Raw genomic sequence first — 21,031 nt, forward strand, 5'->3', positions numbered from 1 at the left:
GCTTTGCTGAAAACAATAGTTCAACATATCATCAACAGTTGTAGTTGTCAATATTACTGTTATATTTTGAAACCTTTGCATTTATATATTTTCATAACATATCATCAATAGTCGTGACATGCTTCTATATTTTAAAATGAATATTGTCATTTTTTTCCTTGTAACATGTTATTTCTTCTATTTTCTTAGGTTTCATGATACTCACTATTATGTGAGGTCTATAATCTTTTTGTATTGTTATAAAGTGATTAGATTGGTTGTAAAATATTTAATGAGTAGACATTGTAATTTTATTAAGAACATTACAATTTCTGCGTGTCAGATTGTTCATTTTCCTAAAAAAATCTACAAATCAGTTACAAAACGCGTAAATCAAACAACTAAACAATTTATCCAAAACAGGGGCAAAATGTTCATTTATCCAGAATCAGCTGTTTTCCAAACGCATAAACCAAATAGTCATATAGCTTACTCGGATTAGTTGTTTATCAGGATAAGTAGCTTATCAGGATAAACTAGATAAGCTGCAGCTGCCCCAAACAGACCCTAACTCTTTGATGGAGTTTAGAAGCATGAAAAAAATATTTAACAATATCGATATAACCCAAGCCCATAATATGCCAATTATATTTAAATAACTTTGAAATAAAATCATCTGGCCCAATCGCCTTATCCAAACCTATAGAGAAAAAAAACATATTTAGGGTCTGTTTGGGGCAGCTGCAGCTTATCCAGTTTATCCAGATAAGTAATTTATCATGATAAGCTGTTGATCAACATCTTATCCAAATAAGCTAGCTAGCTGTTTGGTTTGTGTGTTTGAAGAACAGCTAATTTTCAGTTGTTTTTGGATAAATGATCATTCTGCCCCTGATCTGGATAAACATAAATTCTCTCTGTGACGCATTACAATAAGATTTTCCACAGCTCCACCGGGGCTAACGAAACTCCTTTTTACAATAAGCTTTTTCAACATGAGAAATTCATTGTACCTTTCCTGAGCTCTTTTACTGACCCAATTCTTCCTATTGAATGTTCCTTTGCCCTTAACCCCTTTTATTTTAGGAGTCATTACAAATCTACATAAAATCAAATGAAAGAAGAAATCAACCTAAATGTAGGTTGTATATGACTCTAAATGCAGCATTAATGCTAACTAAAATCTCTCCATGGATTTTTGCTTCTTCTCCACTGTTTTCAAAAAAATCCAGAAATCTTCACCAATACAGAAGAAATCCATGGCTAAAAGAGAAAATCACAAAGCTTAGGGTTGAGTTTTACCTGGAGAAGACGAGTTCTACTTGTTTCAAGCCTTAGAAAGCAAGCACAAGCCAAGAAGAAGAAACCCAAGGGAGCCTTTTCCAAGCCTTGTGAACGATCGGGGAAGAAGAAGAGGGCGTTTCGCACGAAATAAAATGAGCTGGGCCTGGTTTTCGCGATTTAGAGCGAGCTCGGCGCACCTAGAGCAGGAGGACGCGATCGAATGAAGCGCGGAAGGAGGAGCTCGGCGCAGCTAGAACAGGGAGCGATCGAATGGAGCGAGGCTGGCAGAGGCGATCGATTGGAGCGAGGGCAAAGACGGATACAATTCGATCAAACGCGGCCCACATCTATCCTTCAGAAATTTAAAACACCGGATTCTGATAGAGGCGTTTTGAAAACCTTCCCGCACTTATAAACTGTTTCAACCGGGCCCTTGATCTCATTTTCTAAAAAGACTTCAATAAGAGCAATACTGTCAACATTTGAAACATAAGTCTTAATAGAAAAAATATGTTGATAATGAAAAAAAATCATTGTAATGATTATCAAGCAAACTAGAATAATGATAGATAACTTCATTAATAATGCATTTTAATGACAACTATAATCATTAGTATCCAAAATTTCTTTAATCAATTTAGAATTATGCCTACATTTGACTTTTTGATGAAGAAATTTAACATTATCTTCACTTTTGAAAAGTCAATATAACCCTTTTTCTTTGTCCATTTAAAATCATAAATAAAAGGCTTCATAATATCATCCTGTAAAAAAATTAAAGCTTGAGTAAGATCCTTACAGATATGAAAATTCTAAAGCTAACACATCACAACTTATTTTTTTGTTCTTAAAATCATTAATATGATTGGAAAGAGTAGTCGAAAAATACCAATTCCAACATTTCAAAACATTTTTGACATTTTGAAGTTTGTACATGAAGAAAAAAAAGTATCACCCTTAACAGGATGACTCCAAACATTATTGACAATAAAGAAAAAATTCAGACATAGTATGCAAAATTTTTTGTGCATATATCAGCTAAGAATTACTTTAGGCCCACCCAAACAAACAAAAACAAGATGATGATATAAAAGAAAGATGATACATAACATTAAAGAATAAATGAGATAAAATTTTAATTCAAGTTGTATTACACAAAGCCCTGTCCAATAAACATCTAATGAAATTATTTAGCTGGCTATTTTACTAACTGTAAGAAGAACAAGTGTTTTATAGTTCAACAAGACCAACTGAAATGATATAGTTATTGAAATCATTAAGCTTATAAGGAATGTGGGGATTATCCCTAATATTTTTTTCTTCAATTTTACATATACAGTTGAAATCCCCTAACAAAATGTAAGGCTCAGTCATATTCATCCCAATAAAGTTAATGCAATTCCATAGATTCTTTCTAACCAAGGCAATGTTATCGACATTGACAATAGTATTAAAACAATTAATAGAAGAAAAATATGAAATATGTCCATGAATGCATGGAGAACTCATATTAAAGCAAAAAAATGTAAAATGTTAGGATTCCACTTAACCCAAATTTTACAATTATCAGGTATATTAAATTTATTAATGCTAAACTCTTTAGGAAAAAACAAAAAACTTAAAATGATTTAAAGATATCAGGCCAGAGAGAGGAAAAAGAGAGTTTAGTTTTTCAAAAGACGTAAGTGGTCAACCTTATTATCTTTAAATAACTTATTACAATCAGCAATACATGCTTCATTATTGAGCCCCCTAACATTTCAAACAATAATATTAGGTTATATCATTAAAAAAAAAAGAAAGAAACATAAAGAAAAAAATAAAATAAAATAAGTACTGAGAGTTTCCTTTTTTCTTGCCCTTCTTATTTCCTAAAGGAACGGGCTGAGAAAAAACCATGAAAATTCTTAATAAGGGCCACATTTGAAGATTAACCATTTAAAGATTGACCAACCATAGTGCTCATAGAAATATACATATTATTTTCTAGAGGAATTAAAAAATTATTCTTCACATAAGAAGAATTGACACTAACATCACCTTTCGACAAAACCGATGAAACTTCATCAACTTCACTAACATCAATAAATAATTCATTATTATTTCAAGAAATATCAGCAGAGACATTAAGATCAAGAAGTAGGAGGAATAACAGTGTTAACATAAATAATTCTAGAAGCAGGTAAAATAGATAAGTCACGTAAAACATAATTACTTCTACTTCTATAAATTTTTTTGCATGGAATTATTTCTATTTTTACTAATACCTCTAAAAGTAGGAAAAATGGCAACAGGGGTATGAGAAGCGGTTTTAGGGTAATTCAAAATATAATGAGTAATAATAAAGCAAGAATTGCAATGATTAGGTTTCCACTCATATGTCACATATTCAACCATGTTCTGCCCTTTAACATTTAAAGTGATATATTCAAGAAGAGGGAAATCAATATTAATATATATATTAACTCCAACGAAAGTTAACCTAGACCTTTTCGCAGTGAGTGGGTCAATAGTAAGGAGGCCTCTAATCTTACTAGCAATATTGGATATGTCAGTTTCAGACCAACAACATAGAAGGAGATTAGGAAGCTCAACCCTTATAGAATCATCTTTAAAATCCTCTTCAACATGTCTAAAATTATGAGTCCATTTGTTAAAAGTAAAATGTTTATCGTTGTTAAACTAAGGACCATTGAATGAAAAAACATATCAAGATCATCAATGCAATTTAGTTTTAGAAAAAAAAAAACCTTAGTGAGAGAAATAAAGTCTACATCAACTTTTAACTTACATATTTTACAAATGATTGTCTACCCAGAGCATAACTCACGGGTGCAAGATTTCATTATTTTGAGCCTTTTGCAATCTCTTCATCAGAGCTCAACAATCTTAAGAGCTCTCTTCTCTCATTCATATTTGAAATATGTCAAAATTCTATTTAATTTTCTATATAAAAGTGTTGGCTAGGGTTTATGCTCTTCGAGGGGAGAAATTATTACATACGGAGCACTTTATCCAGCTCTGCATGCGAACTTCCAGTAATATGCCGTCACATGGGTGTTTTTGGAAGGTTATTGAAGTGAAACCGCAGAGATTTTTGATGAGTTATTGAGGTGTTATTATGATTTTATTGCGAGGGTTATGCAAGGGTGGAGATTATTGAAGGGTTATTTATTATGAGCTTATTGCGGAGTGTAATCACATAGATTATTGAGAGTGTAACAACGAAGATTATTAAGAGATTGTTGTGACGTTATTAGAGTCAATACTCTAATAATTCTCTAATTACCTCCGATTACCCCCCTGCATAGTCTCTAGTTTCACTTTAATAATCTCCGCCGGAGACAGGCCAGCGTTTAGGGTTTAGGGCCTATTACTGCACACATGAAGGCGCATGTTATTAGAGTAATTTCTCCTGAGAGGGGCCGTCGCACCGCTTAACATGGCTTGGTGGAAAACTTGCTCAAACCCCCTCAAGAGCTTCGAAGTTCCTTCAGCCGGCGACTATGGCGGTGTACAGAGCCCGTCTGTTCATCTCCCACAGTCCGGCTTTCCGTTACGCGGCCGCCTTTGGAAATCAAGATTGCGGCGCTGAAGTACCATCGATGGCTTCCACTGCTTTGGCTCGGCCATGGAGATTCCCGATGCCACGCCATTTTTCAACGAAGGTCTTGTCATATGATCGGCGAAGCGAACCTTTTTCGTCTTTTCCATTGGTTAAAGGCACAAACTGTAACTCAGAGAACCTCCATCGATGTTTCTCTACGGATAACCACTTTCAGTCGATAGGCGGCATGGCTAGTTCTAGGGCTGATTTAAGGAATAACGTGGAGGAAATTTGCAGAGTTCTTGATCGCAGCTCCCTGGGATCTGAATCCGAGAACGCTCTTTCCGCAATCGATCCCAAACCTAGTCCAGAAATCGTCATTGGGGTTCTAAGAAGGCTACAAAATTTTCGTTCCGCAATGAATTTTTTTCGATGGTCAGAGAAAGCTAAGGGAGAGCCACATAGTGTGGAGGTTTATAACTCACTTCTCTTATCAATGGCCAACCATAGAAATTATGAATTTATGGAGAAGATTTTCGAGGAGATGAGCCTCCTTGGATTTGGGCCATCACCAAATGCTTGCTTGGAGCTTGTAGCTAATTTGATGAAGGCAGGAAAGCTCAGGGAAGGCGTGGATGTGATTGAGAAAATGCGTAAATATAAATTTCGTCCAGCTTTTTCAGCATACGTAATTTTGATCGGCGCCCTTGCCGATTCTCATGAAGCTGATATGGCTCTTGGTTTGTTTCATCAAATGCAGGAGGTGGGCTATGAAGTGAATGTTCCATTGTTTACCACTTTGGTTCGGGTCTGTGCGAAGGATGGCCGACTTGATACAGCTTTATCATTACTGGATGAGATGAAGAGCCACTCATTTGATGCAGATATTGTTCTGTATAATGTCTGTATTGACTGTTTTGGCAAGGAAGGTAAGATAGAGATGGCATGGAAGTTCCTCCATGAGATGAAGGCCCAAGGAATTGAGCCAGACGATGTAACTTATACCAGCATGCTTGGTGTTCTTTGCAAGGCAAATAGGCTAAATGAGGCGATTGAATTGTTTGAGCAAATGGAGCTTGGGAGAAAAGTTCCATGCGCTTATGCCTATAACACAATGATATTGGGCTATGGCTCAGCAGGTAGGTTTGATGAGGCTTACCAGTTACTGGAGAGGCTTAGAGAGAAAGGATGTATTCCTAGTGTTGTTTCTTATAATTCCATCTTAACATGCCTTAAAAAAAGGAGGATGGCTGATGAGGCTCTGAGGGTTTTTGATGAAATGAAGAAAGATGCAGAGCCTAATGTCGCCACGTATAATCTCATGATTGACATTCTTTGCATGGCAGGAAAGGTTGAAGATGCTTTTAAAGTTAGGGAAATCATGGAAGCTGTTGGATTGTTTCCTAATATTCTTACTGTCAATTTATTGGTTGATAGGTTGTGTAAAGTTCATAGAGTTGATGAGGCCTTCCACATATTTGAAAGTGGAAAACAAAAGGGTTGCGGTCCGGACAGCGTTACATATTGTTCTCTGATTGATGGCTTGGGAAGGAATGGTAGGGTCGATGAGGCATATGACTTTTTTGAGAAGATGTTGGATGCAGGACATGTCCCAAATGCTGTTGTTTATACTTCCCTCATTAAGAACTTCTTCAAACATAGGAGAAAGGAGGACGGGCATAAGATGTACAAGGAGATGAGGCGTAGAGGTTGCCATCCTGATCTTACACTTTTGAACACTTACATGGACTGTGTTTTTAAAGCAGGTGAAGCCTTAAAAGGTAGACAAGTATTTGAGGAGATAACTACTTGTGGATTGTTCCCTGACGTGACAAGCTATTCTATATTGATCAGTGGTCTGACAAAGGCCGGTCATGCACGGGAGACCTACAAGCTGTTTTATGACATGAAGGAACGTGGTCTTAAGCTGGACACTCTTGCTTATAACACTGTCATTGACGGGTTTTGTAAGTCTGGTAAGGTGGACAAAGCTTATCAACTTCTGGAGGAGATGAAAGAAAAGGGTAGCTCTCCAACTGAAGTTACCTATGGATCTGTTATTGACGGGCTTGCAAAGATTGATAGGCTAGATGAAGCTTATATGCTATTTGAAGAAGCAAAATCAAAGGGAGTTAAGGTGAATGTTATTATGTATAGCAGTCTTATTGATGGCTTTGGAAAGGTGGGTAGGATTGATGAAGCATATCTAATCATGGAAGAAATGATGCAAACAGGTTTAACTCCTAATGTGTACACATGGAATTGTTTGCTCGATGCTCTTGTGAAAGCTGAGGAGATTAATGAAGCTCTAGTCTGCTTTCAGTCGATGAAGGACATGAAATGTGCACCGAACACCTTCACCTATAGTATCCTTATAAATGGTCTTTGCAAAGTGCAGAAATACAACAAAGCATTCGTCTTTTGGCAAGAAATGCAGAAGAAGGGGCTCATTCCTAGTGTGGTCACCTATACCACCATGATGTCGGGGCTTGCGAAGGTGGGGAACATAACGGAGGCTGGTAAGCTTTTCGAGAAATTTAAGGCAAATGGTGGCGTGCCCGACTCTGTTTGTTACAATACTCTTATAGAAGGCATGAGCAACGCTAATAGGGCAATGGAAGCATATAGGGTTTTTGATGAAACTCGGTTAAGGGGCTGTAAGATTAATGCCAAGACTTGTATTGTTCTTCTCGACGCATTGCACAAGGCTGAGTTCCTCGAACAGGCTGCAATTGTAGGTACCGTTCTGAGAGAGATGGCGAAGTCTCAACACGCTGCTCGATCATTGTAGCATGTGGTGATTATTTGAACCAAACTCCTCAACATAGAGGGACTTAGCCTTGGTGGATGAATTGAATCTGCTCGTGTTTTATAAGCTCTGCTGTAGTTGCGCTTCATGGAGGATTTGTATTGCAATTTTTTTGTGAAAGAGAGTTTATGTTTGGCATTGGAAGAGGTTGATCTGATGCTGAAGTTAAGATAAAGTATCCTCAACTCAGAGGTATAAAAATTTATTCTCCCCATTCTTATCTTTTCTTCTCAATGATTTTCCTTTTGTGCAAATTTGATGGATCAGTAGTTAAGAACTCATAATGTACAGTTAATCTAATATTTTTTGTTTGCTGAATAAAGTTAATGGCATGTAGAGGTTTATCATAGCTGTGCCATATTGGTTGTAGGATGAGGATCTTTAATTAAGCGATTTGATCAACCAGGCATGGTGCTTCAAACAACTCAGAAAATATAAGTTTTGTCAGAGTATGAAGATTTCTGCTTTCTTGTACAATGTGTCCATGCCCCACATGCAAGCAAATTTTACGATGTAAAACTATAATTTATGCTATGTAAAATGTTCCTTTATACAATGTGATACCTAGTCTCCAAATGGGTGTTGTCAAGAAGTTATATTTCTTCTTTGACGCTTAAAATGGTTGCACAACTGAAAATAATATTTTATTCAATTGAAAGTACTTCACGGTGACCTTGATGCATGATGATCGTTAAAGAAATATAAAAGGATAATGAATAAGATAGAAACACGGATTAAAATGATGAGGACATACTAATAAAAGTAGTAAAGCAAACAAGCATTACTCTTTAATACGGATATTAACTCTTTTAGAAGATTTAAGTCATGTCGTTGATCAGTGATTAAAATTAAAGTTGGTCAAGGAGAAGGATCACATTTGAAATTAAGAATCTTTTTATGATAACTTGTCATAGCTATCAAAATGCTAAAAACTTAAGGACATGGACTAAAGCAATCCTGACAAAATGATAAAAATAGCTATAGTATCCATTACCCGGAAGAAAAAAAAACTCTTTTTTTTAGGATAGTGACATTGCTGGAGCATTTTCGTATGCCGGGTGAATTATCAATCACATCATGCTTAGAAATATTTTCCCAGTTGGTGTATTAACTTCAGATTAGGTAGATTTATCAATTTAGATTGCTACATTGGAGAATGCCTAATTTTGTTTCATGCATGTACCTTAAATGTTTTTTTTTAATTTTGTTGATTAGTTTAATTTAGGCGATCATAAGTACATGGACTATAAAAATCATCATGATTCTTTTTCAAGCTTCTTTGAGGTATTGCTTAGTTTTGTTTTTCTTTATCATTCCAGTTTTGGCATCTTTGATCACCTATCACAAACCTTGAAAAATAATGATTTAAAGTAGTCATAAAACAACTTTTTACTACACTTTTATATTACCAATAACTTCTAGCTACTTCAAATCTTATATCATCTTCCTCTATTTACGCTCCCTTACCTTCACTCCCAACAAACCCCACTTATGACCAACGTTGATCTCTTCAGCCTTAGCTCTCTTTCCCACTTTGGTATCTCTTCCACAACCATTTTCACTACTGATGATCTCCATTGTGCTTGCATCCTCTTTCTCCAAACCACTATTTATGCTCTTAAGTGCTAGTCTATGCTGGTTGCTAAAATCCAGTTACTGGATGCAAAATTTACCTTGATGCTACCAACAACATCCAATACTAGTTTTGTGGCACATTTTTCACTATTAAGAAGGTGGGCATCATCGCAATCTCTTCCCGCTCCAACACTGACCATTAATTGTTTACTACAATGTCTTGATCTCACACTTAGGGGCCATTTGGCTGAGTGAATTTATGGCGTACTGTAATTCTTTTGTAAGGAATTGAGAAAATTATATGTTTGGTACGAAGAATTACAAATACAATGTAAAGGATGAATAAATTTGAAGTTTACACCATAGTTCATTTTAGTTTAATTTAGAATTCGATCAATTTGGCCAAATTTGAATGACAACATTCATTAAAATATAAAAGTCTATCAGCAAGCCGCAACCTGCCATTGCCGCCATCGCTAGTTTGCCGTCACTGCTTGCCTGTTGCCGCCACCGCAATTGCCATTCCACTTTTAACCGTCGCCGCATGCTCTGAGCCGCGACAGGCCCTCACCGCTCGCTGCCCGCTCTGCGCCACCGCCGGTCACCCCCCGCCATTGTCGGCTGTTGTCAGCCCCTAGCCCCCCGCTACTGTCAGACAAAAAATAATTTTTGAAATGCATTATTTTCAATCTTCTTCAAATCAAGCAAAATAAAAATAAAGTCATGTGTTTATTTTACAATGAACTAAATAACTTTAAAGTATTTTAAATACATTGTAATTATAGTACTTTGTAAATCTTTTACAGTGCATTTCATTTTAAGCAAACCAAACGACCCCTTAATGCAAATCGTTGCATGGATGATGTTGACTCAAACAAATTAGCTCTCCACAACCTCACCATTCTTTGCTTCACAAGGTTGATGCCAACGATTGATATTGAATATCGATGGGTTGCAAGATTGATGGGATGTTAGATCGATTCTAGAGTGGAAGTGGGGTATGCAAACAACAATGATCAGAACATGAATTGATGGAGGAAGGGGATGAGGGAAAGAATGCTTCCTCGTCTGATCTTAAATCTACACCTAAAAAAGATAAATGCCATTCTTCTCCTAATTTTCTTGTGGTTGGATTTTAAATTATTTTAATTGTTAATATTGCAGTGAGTTGTGGGGTTAAGGCCTATGGGAGAATTGATGAGGGACGCACATGCATAACGCAATTGCATCTACGGCCGAATGAGATGCAGAGTTTTGCGTTTTCCTATGATTGTGGGATTATATCGCAATTGTTTTGGATGAATTTTCAGCATACGTGGGAATCAGAATGGGGTTTCCTCCCATTAAGCCTTAAGCGGGCTTTCTTGCTTGGGTTTTCTACCGCCAACATATTTTTAGTTTTGTTTTTATTATTTGATGTCTAAGTAGGGTTTATTTTATTGTGGAAGACTAAATATATATTGTATTTTCAAGTTTTGAGATTTTGATTTTCTATGTATTTTGGATATTGTGATCCTAGATTTCTGCTTTAAGGAGTGTTGTATCATCTTAATTTTGCAAGTGTCTATAGCTTGCCCATGACATGTGTAGCCTCCTCGCCGTTTGTACATCGTCGTTCGTGATTTTCTCCGTTGTTTTCAGTCATGATAATTGCCGAACTTCTTTTATTCTCTTCCAAATGTTGTCGATCTTGCATATTCTCATTCCCTAGCTATCCCCTAACCACCTCCCCGCTAGATACATGGGAGCCAAATAATGGTGTCATTTAGTATCGGAACTTGGCAGATTTAAATTTTTAGTGTTTTGTGTTTTCTACACTTAAACATAAAACAAATATAGTTTAGCCTTTATCAAAATGTCACCCCGACACCTAACACTAAGCACTCAACCAACCTTTGACCTGCAAAAAAAATTTCCCTATACCACCCACCTAACCTTAACCCTAACTCTGAACCGTCTTATACTTTTCCATCGCAACTCTTATTGGAAGAATAAGATGCTATGATGCAAGGGAGAAACCCTCAATGAAATGTTCAGAATATCACTATTGAGAATATGCAGCGAGAAATCCTTCGACTGCAATAAAGGTTTGCTGCTTTTGAGAAGAGGCAACCTGGTGAAGTCACTCATAACCACAATAGTGACTTGCTAGATTGAGAGGAGGAAGTGAATAACTTTCACCAAGAAGTTTCGAGTGACGAAGAGTTAATGCCGCATAGAGTTGGCATTGAATATCAGAGAAAAAAAAAATAAATGTAGATTTACCATACTTTGACAATCACATGAATACAAATGAATTATTGAGTGGCTCCAAATAGTGGAATAATTTTTTAGTATAAAGACGATCCCCATGACAAAATAGTTAAATTAACAACAATCAAGCTTAAGAAGAATGCTCTTATGTGGGTGAACCTGAAGCGTCTTCGTTTGCGAGAAGGGAAAAGTAAAGTTTTTACATGATCTGAAAAGGGAGATGCAACACCAATATCCTCTCTTCCAAATGTCGTTGATCTCGCATATTCTAGTTCCCTAGCTATCACCCTAACCACCTCTTCGCTAGATACATGGGATCCCTACAATGGTGCATTTAGTATTGGAACTTGGCAAATTTAAATTTCTAGGGTTTTGTGTTTTCTACACCTAAACTTAAAATTCATATAGCGTAACCTTTATCAAAAAGCCACCTCGACACCTACCACCAAAATTTTAAGCACTCAGCCAACCTTTGACTTGCAAAAAAAAAATTCCCCATACCACCCACCTAAACCTAACCCTAACTCTAAACTGCCTTTTACTTTTCCATCATAACTTTTATTGGAAGAATAAGATGCCATGATGCCAATGAGAAACCCTCAATGAAATGTTCAGAATATCACTATTGAGAATATGCAACGAGAAATCCTTCAACAATAATAAAGGTTTACTGCTTTTGAGAGGAGGCAACCTGATGAGGTCACTCATAACCACAATAGTGATTTGCTAGTTTTAGAGGAAGAAGTAAATACCTTCCACCAAGAAGTTTTGAGCGACGGAGAGTCAATGCCGCATTGATTTGGCATTGAATATCAGAGAAAACAATTAGGATATGGAATAAATGTAGATTTACCATATTTTGGCAGTCACATGGATGCAAATGAATTATTGAGTGGCTCCAAACAATGGAAAATTTTTTTTGAGCATAAAGACGATCCTCAGTTAAACTAAAAACAATCAAGCTTGGGAAGAATGCTTTCTTATGTGGGCAAAACTGAAGCGTCTTCGTTCGCGAGAAGGGAAGAGTAACTTTATTACATGATCTGAAAAGGGAGATGCAACACCAATTTCCCCCCTCTCTCCTCCCATATTATCGATATGATATGTCCATAAAACTCCATAACATGCACCAGAGATTTTTTGTGGAACATATCGTTGAATTTGATCAACTCATGCTGAAATACGAGTTACTAGAGGAGCACACAGTGGTGAGTTGTCTTAGAGGATTAGGGAGTTTTATTAGTAATTTGGTGCAACTGGAACCGTATTGGTCGCTACTTTATGTACATACCTTAGATTTGAAAGTGGAGAAAGATCTTCACAAAGTGACCATTACACCTTAAGAATAAAGTTCAACCCCAATCTTAGGAGACAAGGGTACGCCGATTGAAGCATCTAAGTTGACGCCTCCTTATGATAAGTTAATCCAGAGAAAATATGGAGGCCACCAGCACTCCCAAATCCGTCCCGACCTAGAAGTTCTTTAAATATCATGATTTTGTACACATTACGTCTGATTTGCCAAAATAGAAGAGTAGTTTCTTTCACTGGGCAGAGAGTAGAGAGCAGAGAGCAGTGAAAAATGGACATTGAAGCAAGAGACATTGAAGAATGTGAGAACGCGAAAAAGAAATATCTTCTTTCAATCGATGAGTGAGAGATGCTTGTCCAATGGATCATTCAGACTGAGCCCACAAGAGAACAACAATGGTTTTGTCATAACATATTTCATGCTCGTTGCACTATGAAGGGAAAGATATGCAATCTCATTATCGATAGTGGTAGTTGTGAAAATGTAGAATCTATCTACACAGATGGTTAACAAGTTGAGCCTTATTTTACCCAAAACCATTCTCAACCATATTCTCAGATTTGGTTGAATAGGAGTAAGGTCTATATTGACAAGAGATTTTTGCTATAATTTTTAGTTAGAGACAAATTGCAGGATCATGTTTGTTGTGATGTTGTGCCTATGGATGTTTGACACATTTTTTCGGGCCGACCATGACAATATGACAGAGGTTCACTTCATGATGACGACATAAACACCTACTAGTTTATCAAGAGTAGGAAATATTTTTACTTTTGTCACTAAAGGAGTCAATAGTGATAGATACTCGGACATAGACAAAAACTTTAATGCCTTGTGTCACAATACTACAGGTTATGAGAGAGACACCACCTGGATTAGCATTGTTTATCCTAAAAGATAGTGAATCCAAGGACCCAAATATCAGAAAAGGGGCAGTCCCTATTGAGGGAGTTGTCGAATCTCTTGACTGACTATTTACCTCTTGAGTGACTACCACTGAGAGGGATTCAAAATTTCATAGATTTTATTTTAGGATTTGATTTGCCAAACCCTGTGTATGAGATAAGACCAGCTGAGTGCGAGAAGTTGCAAAAGCAAGTTACACACTTGGGGGTTAGAGACTTGGTTCATGAGAGTATTAGCCTAGATGCAGCTCCCGCTCTAATTGTGCCAAAGAAGGATGCCTATTTATTTTACCAGAATAAACTTTGGAATAATGTTGGTGTTTCAAAGTTGTCTTGGGTGGACGTGAGCATAAATTTTATAGTGGGGCTCCTCCGACTACAATTATGCAATGACATTATTAAGACGGTGGTAGATTGCTTCTAGAAGCTTCAACGGAAAAAAGTGACACCCCTCTTACCTAGGAAGAATGATGCGGGACGCGCTTGTGTAACATCGAAATAACATCTAGGGCCAAATGAAAAATGAGGATTCTATTATGGTGGGATTTTGTCCCAACAAGCCTGAAGTGGGCTTTCCTATTTGGTTTTCAGCCACCAACCTTTTTTATTTTGTTTTTATTAATTAAAGTCTAATTAGGGTTATTTTCATTGAGCGAGATTATATATGTTATGCTTTCTATTTTTAGGATTTTTTTGTTTTTTTTTCTATATTTTGGAGATCGTGATATCGAATTTCTGCCTTAGCGAGCATTGTACCATCTTTCTTTTGCAAGTGGTCTGTCTGGAGCTTGTTCAGGAATAGGTGGTATAACCTCCTTACCATCGGTACCTTGTCAGTCGTGGTTCTCTCTGTTGTTTTTCACTCAGACAACCATCAAACATTGCATATTCCCTTTAAAATGCCACCGACCTCGCATATTCTCATTCGCTTAGTTTTCCCCAACTACCTTCCCACTAGATCCACTTTCTAAATCCTTCTAAGAGCCCTAATATGGTGTCAAGAATGGTGCTCCACCTTTATGATCAGTTTGGTGGGTGTCCATAATGTGAATAAAAGAGAATAAAGTGAGCAGTGGAGTGGGGTCAATGGATCTTAGTGGTTGTTTGATAGAGGCTTGTAAATAAGAACTGCTTATTGTTGGCAGCTACACAAATTTCCATGTTAGCATAATCCCATGGAATTATTAAAGAGAACCTTTTACAATTGATGTAATAGCCCAGCCGATCTAAATGAATCACGTGGTGATTAAGAGTTAAAATGTTGTTTTGTCATTTTTCTTGGACACTTGAGCTAATTTAATCATAGATGCACACACATTGCATTTAGAAGTTTTGTAATATAGGCCCGTAGATTTCAAAAAAAACAAGTCTTCTTGAACAAATTTTAAAATAGCCACAAAACATTGTAAGGTCTCTAGATTTTATATTGTTGTAATATTCTTGAATTAACAAAATGGCATCAAACCCCATTTCAAGCCCAAAACCTTGTTGAAAATACAAAAAGTTCTGATTTTGCATCAATGGTCCTAAGCTTATTATTTCATTGGTGGAATGTGAATGAGTTCTCTTATTAAAATTATTTAAATAATTAAAGTTCTTGTAAAATGGTTAAAAAATATGATAAAATATTTAAAAGATCCTTTGACTCCTCAAATTTGATGTCAAAATATTAAAATGCTTGACAACTATATGCGGGCTCCGAGAATTTTTGACCACCCCAGATTCTTTTTTTTTTTTGTTTTTTTTTTAGAGAATTTCGAGGGTCAAATTTTTAGAAGGCGGATGAAATAGTAGATAAGTTGTTATCCAAAGATTTTACCTTCATTTTGCAACAAGTTTTTGATATGAGGTTAATGTTTCTCATAGGTGCAAGACCTTATGATTAATTACCCCTTCTAATTGCGGGAGAATAGTTTCTATTAAGGCTAGTTATTTAGAATTGAATATTCAACATATAGTAGTAGTAGAGTTACAGTTTAAGTTATAAAATTTATCACCTTGAACTTAAAGCAGATGGTGGGATAAGTGATGATGAACCCAATCACAATCCCATGGTTCCGTCATCCCGGGTTATCGTAGTCCCTAATCTACTTGGTCAGAGGAGGTAGTAGACTTTTTTGGTAGCAACCATGGGTTGCGTCGTCCAAGCGACCTTATAGATGTGTGGTGAATATCTGTCTAATGGGATAAATTTAAGTCGACTTTAGCCGATAATTAGGCTTTATTTCAATCAATTATATCATTATCATTCACAACTCAAATGACAAAATGTCAACAAGGAATATATACACTGTGGCCGTGATCGTAATATAATTGTATCATTTCACAATAATCATTAAGTCGGAGGGCTCTAGTCGTAACTGATATTTTTATGGAGCCTATGGGCTAAATAATGCAGACAAAGGACTTAGGCTACCAACTTACTTACGTGAATTTACTTCAAGTGTGAATATAATTGTACACTCGAAGTGACATATTAGTCTTTTTTTAAGTTGAAGTCAATAAAAAATTTGTCATCCTTGATAAACTGTTATGGAGGGTGGTTGGAGTTTATTTTAAGTCTTAAGTGGTTTAATTTTAACTTGAGTGTTTAATTTGTTACTTTGAACACTTTATTTAAAAATTTTTAATTTAAAAGGTGACCCTCCGACTGAGATTTTCGATCAACACCACCATCCTTAGGGAATTGACATTTGAAACTATCCATTTGAAATTTATTAGTTTTGATACCCTTAGAATGTTAATTCTGTCGACTCCTGTCTTTATATAAGAAGGAGAATTGGACTAGGTGATTTAAACTTGCAAATTTTTATGTTTGTTATTTGCACATTGTTGGGATTTATTAGACTTGTCAACTTCTGTCCTTAAGTGGAGAATCAGACAATGTAGGTGAGACTTATAACCTTATCATATAAACAAAGTGACATGATTGATTGATTATTAAAATATGAAATACTTGAGTGTAAATTTGGCCTTAACTCATACAACATTTCTAAGTTATTTGTTAAAGCATTTACAACTTTAGCAGGAGTCCATGCGAGTTTTAAATTTCACATATTTGAATATCTTAAATTGTTTAATAAGCTTTAAAGCCTTGCACAACAATTAAGCCATGAATTTAAAATGAAATGTACATCAAGAGCACCTGCAAGATTTTAGAAATATGTATAATTAAATTACTTATATTCAAGAGTATCTCAAGTGTTACTCATCTAAGTCTTAAGAGTGGGGCTCACATTTCAAGATATTGCATTTGATTGAGGAGATAACCACGAAGTTTATATAAGTTTTACAATCAATCAGAACTTAAAATATTTGCAAAAGTGATATTTTTTTTTTAAACTGCCTCTATCTGCTTGTAAATTAGAATTGCAGACCTGATAGCGATATTTGTTGTTCCATATTTAAGCTAATCTTGTGAGTCTTAATAATTCATATTGTATGTTAGCATAATACATACTTTAAGTCATTTGCAAGTCTTTATTAGCCCAAATTTGAATTAATTTCAACTCTAGAGGCTTAAGTTAAAAAAAAAAATGTATTTCAAAATTAATTTTGAAATTCTACGAGCCTAAATTTTGAAAACTCAATTTTAAATTAATTTTCAAATCTCAAGGTCTAATGTTTGAAAAAACTTAATTTTAAATTTTTTTATGTCCTAGGAGCATAAAATTTTGGAGTCCAAAATTTAAATATTTTTGGAAACTTAAATAATTTTGAATTTTGAATTATTTAGAAAATTTATATGATCCAAAAATCTTAATTTTTTTGCTATTCTAAATTACCAAAACATTCATTTGTGTCCCGACCTCAAACCCTATTATGGGGCACCATTAATATGCCAACCTACCAAGCTCTATAAAACGCATTGGTCAGTGTCGTAAGACACTGCTGCCAGGGAGCAAAACAAAACATTTAACCCTAGGTATATAAGACGCCATGAGCCTTTAGTTTACCTGTAAAGTGTCAAATCTCCAAGTAAAAGTAATAAAATCCCTTTTAGAGAGTAACTAAGGCGCATGCTCCATCGAAACCATGGAAAAGTAAAATACACTTTCATGACAAATGCCAAAGTTCACATGATATCACTAAACAGAGACTATTTGGTAAAATATACAATAAACAAAGCGACTATTAGGGTACAAGAAAAGGCACAAATTTAACTAGATAGTCCTAGGTGATCGTAAGAATCATCTTTTCACTTTTTTTCTCGAAGCTTCAAGAAGAAGTCAAGGAAGTGGCCAGTATCTTTCCATTTCAGGGGTAGAACTACTCTGTCTACAAGAATGTCAAAAATTGATTTCATTGCCTGATCAACATTGTTCACTACAACTTCTTCAAATGCCCGAGAGGCGGTAAATTAGGACTCGATTTTCTCTTCAGTCCCCATATTCTCCATCTTTCTCCCTTGTTCAACTACTTGGAGACAGAGTTGCTCCACCCCTTTTTGTAAGTCCCGTGACACTCTTCTCTCGTTCCAGCCGTATCCACTACACCTCAATATCATCCCTCACCTTCAAACTAGCCTTTTGGATTTTTTCGGTAGCTTCTTTAAAGATAGCTTGAGAAGCTCTAACGTCAAATAGTTCTCTTTCGAGTCTCACCTTGTCTGAGTGTAGCATTTTTATCTCTCGCTCATAAGTGATATTTCCATTAGCATATTTTGTCAGGGAGAATTGAAGGCCAATATTCTCCTCCACAAGCACTTTTAATTTCGATTGAAGTTTTGCAAATTCCCCTTGGGGATTGATCTTCTTCTTCAAGTCAACTCAAATATTTCTAAAATATTTTCCCTTATAGAGCTTGATGAGATGCACTGATGGTATAAGCCCATCGCGAAGAGGTGACAAGCTATCCATTAGTGGGATATGACAGTCCTCCCGGTTAATGTCTAGTGCCACCTCCCTCAAGTGCTTCGAGCTGACGCCCAGGCCCAGTTGGAATGCTAATGGTAAAAGAATTTCTTTAGGAGACTAATCTTTAATCAGATTGACTAATGCCTAACTCCCATCTTTATTAACCATCATAATTCGTTTATACATAGTCGAAGTAACTCACGAGACCTCCACCGAAGGACTCCCCGCGAACCCATATGAGCTCTCTTGACTTTGTCTGACCCACGCTACGGACGTGACAGCTCAGGTAGTTTTCTTTTTTCTAGAACATTTTTTCCGTTGCCCTCCGGCACTATAGGTAATACTCGAGGTACCGAAGAGTTCCTTGGAGGCCCTTCTATCATTAATGCTTTAAGTTGAGCAGTGCACACCGCCACCTGATGAGGTAACACTCTAAGGAACATATTCCTCATCCTTTTCATGGGCTCTGTGCTCCATTAGGGATGATTCCGAACGACGAGGGTCACAGGTAAGCTCTGGATCATAGCGATACAGTTAGACAAACACATACCCGACCTCTGCTTCTCTCCTACAATATAAGCTGCACAATTTACATCAACTATCAAATAAAAAACTATGATTGCTCAAAACTGGACAAAATACATCCTTGCCTTCCAACATGTGCTTGAGAAGTACAGAAAAAGTATAACGAAGTGTCAATTTTCACCTTCCTCAGAACACCATAACTCTCTTTCCTCCTTAATTAGCTCCAAGGCGTCAGGTATCTCCCTCCTTTTGTGCTGCATCTCAGTAGGGATGTTCTAAGTGCGTTGATTACAGGAAAAAAAGAAGCCCTTCTAATCAATTGGCATTTTGTTGATCGAACCTACTGTTTTCAACAATTATGAAAACACTACCAAGACATCATTTTGCGTCTTCACTTGGAACACATGGTGGAACAAGTTCGTCGACCTTTAATGACCCCCAACATGTGCGTAAATAATGACTGCCATCACGCTTGCTGTAGAGTAGGACTTTTACGTGCAATGACAAGCCCGAAGAAGTTAAAGATGTCGATTAGTCATGCACATAATGAAAATTGCAAACCAGAGCAAAATTTTTGTATTAACCATAGATTTTATGGTCATATACTATATTAGGAGTTTCTCCCTTCTTTGTCTCCCTCATAGTCACGACATTATAACAACATATTCTGATTGGGCGTGCACCATTTGATTTTCTTCTACTTGGAAATTTCTTTTAAGCTTTGTTAGCGGGGAAACACCTAATTTCTTTCCAAAACTAGAAACCGTCAAAGTAACTTGAAGAAATATTACATACCGAGATATTTTAGAACAAGAAGAAAAAAGAGTATTTTTTTTAACAAATGCAACAAGGAGCCCAGTGGGTACAAATTTCAAAGGAATTATCAATTATAGAACATAAAGAAGAAACATAATGATAAAATGAAACGTCATGCAACAAGGCATAAAACTATCACATTCGAAGGTTGAATGTATATTCAGGCATAAAAAAGAAATAAATTGCTTTTTTAATATCATCGACATCAATGATCCCTGAATGAAGGAGACATCAGAGTATTGTTCGATCAATAGCCACATAATTATCAAGATTCTCTAATTCTAAGTGCTACTAAATAAGCATCACTTCAGCCTCTGTAGCTTCTACCTTATGGAGGGCTTCATCCATCTACATCTCTTGTTGCTAACGTAGGGCAGAGTCAACCTACAACTCTAGGCGGATCAAGACGATATCTCTTTCAAAATGTCTTATGTTCCTAGAACTTTAGGAAAATAAACAGTTTTCTCTGGTCTCCAACTCAGCGATTCGACCTCGAGCATCCACAAATTTTTTCTTCAGCTCAATAAGGCAGTCATTTGACATTTTTCGATCCCCCAAAGCAGAAAGAAGATCAATTGTGAGACTAGGGTATGGTAAGACCTCGATCGGGTTGGAGATCTCCCCCGCAACTGGATACATCTCTCTAGCATACTGAATATCTTCGACAACAAAATTTTCCATTATGGGTGGAGCCTCGGTGTCAGTTTTATTCATCACGAGCTCCCTCACATCCTGATCCATCGATATCTTCAAAAACAACAAATTATCATATTCATCAAGAAAAGAGGTTTTAGATTGATAAGGTCGCGCTACATTACCTTCAAGGGACAGATTGTCATCGTTTGGAATGAAATTGTGTCACGGGCGGCTTGATCTTTGGGGGGGTTACCTCCCTTTTGCACAGGATCCTCAAGAATCCCATCCAAACAGGGAGTTCGACCTTTGAATTCACCTGCCACATCTCATCTAAGCAAAATAAATGATTTATAAAACCGAAAAGCAAGAAAACAATAAATACACGTCAAAGATCTTCTCACTGGGAGAGTTTGGATCAAACAAAATCACAACAAAATGTTGCACTGTCTTTTTTGGCACACTAAAAAGAAGCACCTCCACTGGGTCGTTCAAATCGAAGGGTACTTTCCCCGATAAACAAACCTCTGGTTCAGC

The 21,031-nt window shown here is 36.4% G+C and overlaps 1 protein-coding gene across 9 annotated transcripts in view; it reads left to right on the forward strand.

Annotated features, from left to right (window-relative positions):
* Positions 1 to 4,343: 4,343 nt before the first annotated feature.
* Positions 4,344 to 21,031, forward strand: part of LOC110026720 (pentatricopeptide repeat-containing protein At3g06920) — a 28,968-nt gene continuing 12,280 nt past the window's right edge. For 7 of the 9 annotated variants that reach the window (XM_020727787.1, XM_020727788.1, XM_020727786.1 and 4 more), the window contains exon 1: positions 4,344 to 7,811. In XM_020727787.1, the coding sequence (XP_020583446.1) occupies positions 4,770 to 7,601 (2,832 nt within the window). In that variant the 5' untranslated portion in view covers positions 4,344 to 4,769 and the 3' untranslated portion in view covers positions 7,602 to 7,811. Of the gene's footprint in view, positions 7,812 to 7,989; positions 8,012 to 10,358; positions 10,378 to 21,031 lie in introns of those variants that run through there. The other 2 variants (XM_020727795.1, XM_020727794.1) reach the window with 2 other exon arrangements.

This window comes from Phalaenopsis equestris, unplaced genomic scaffold, assembly GCF_001263595.1.
Source record: "Phalaenopsis equestris unplaced genomic scaffold, ASM126359v1 Scaffold000399, whole genome shotgun sequence".
NCBI lineage: Eukaryota > Viridiplantae > Streptophyta > Magnoliopsida > Asparagales > Orchidaceae > Phalaenopsis > Phalaenopsis equestris.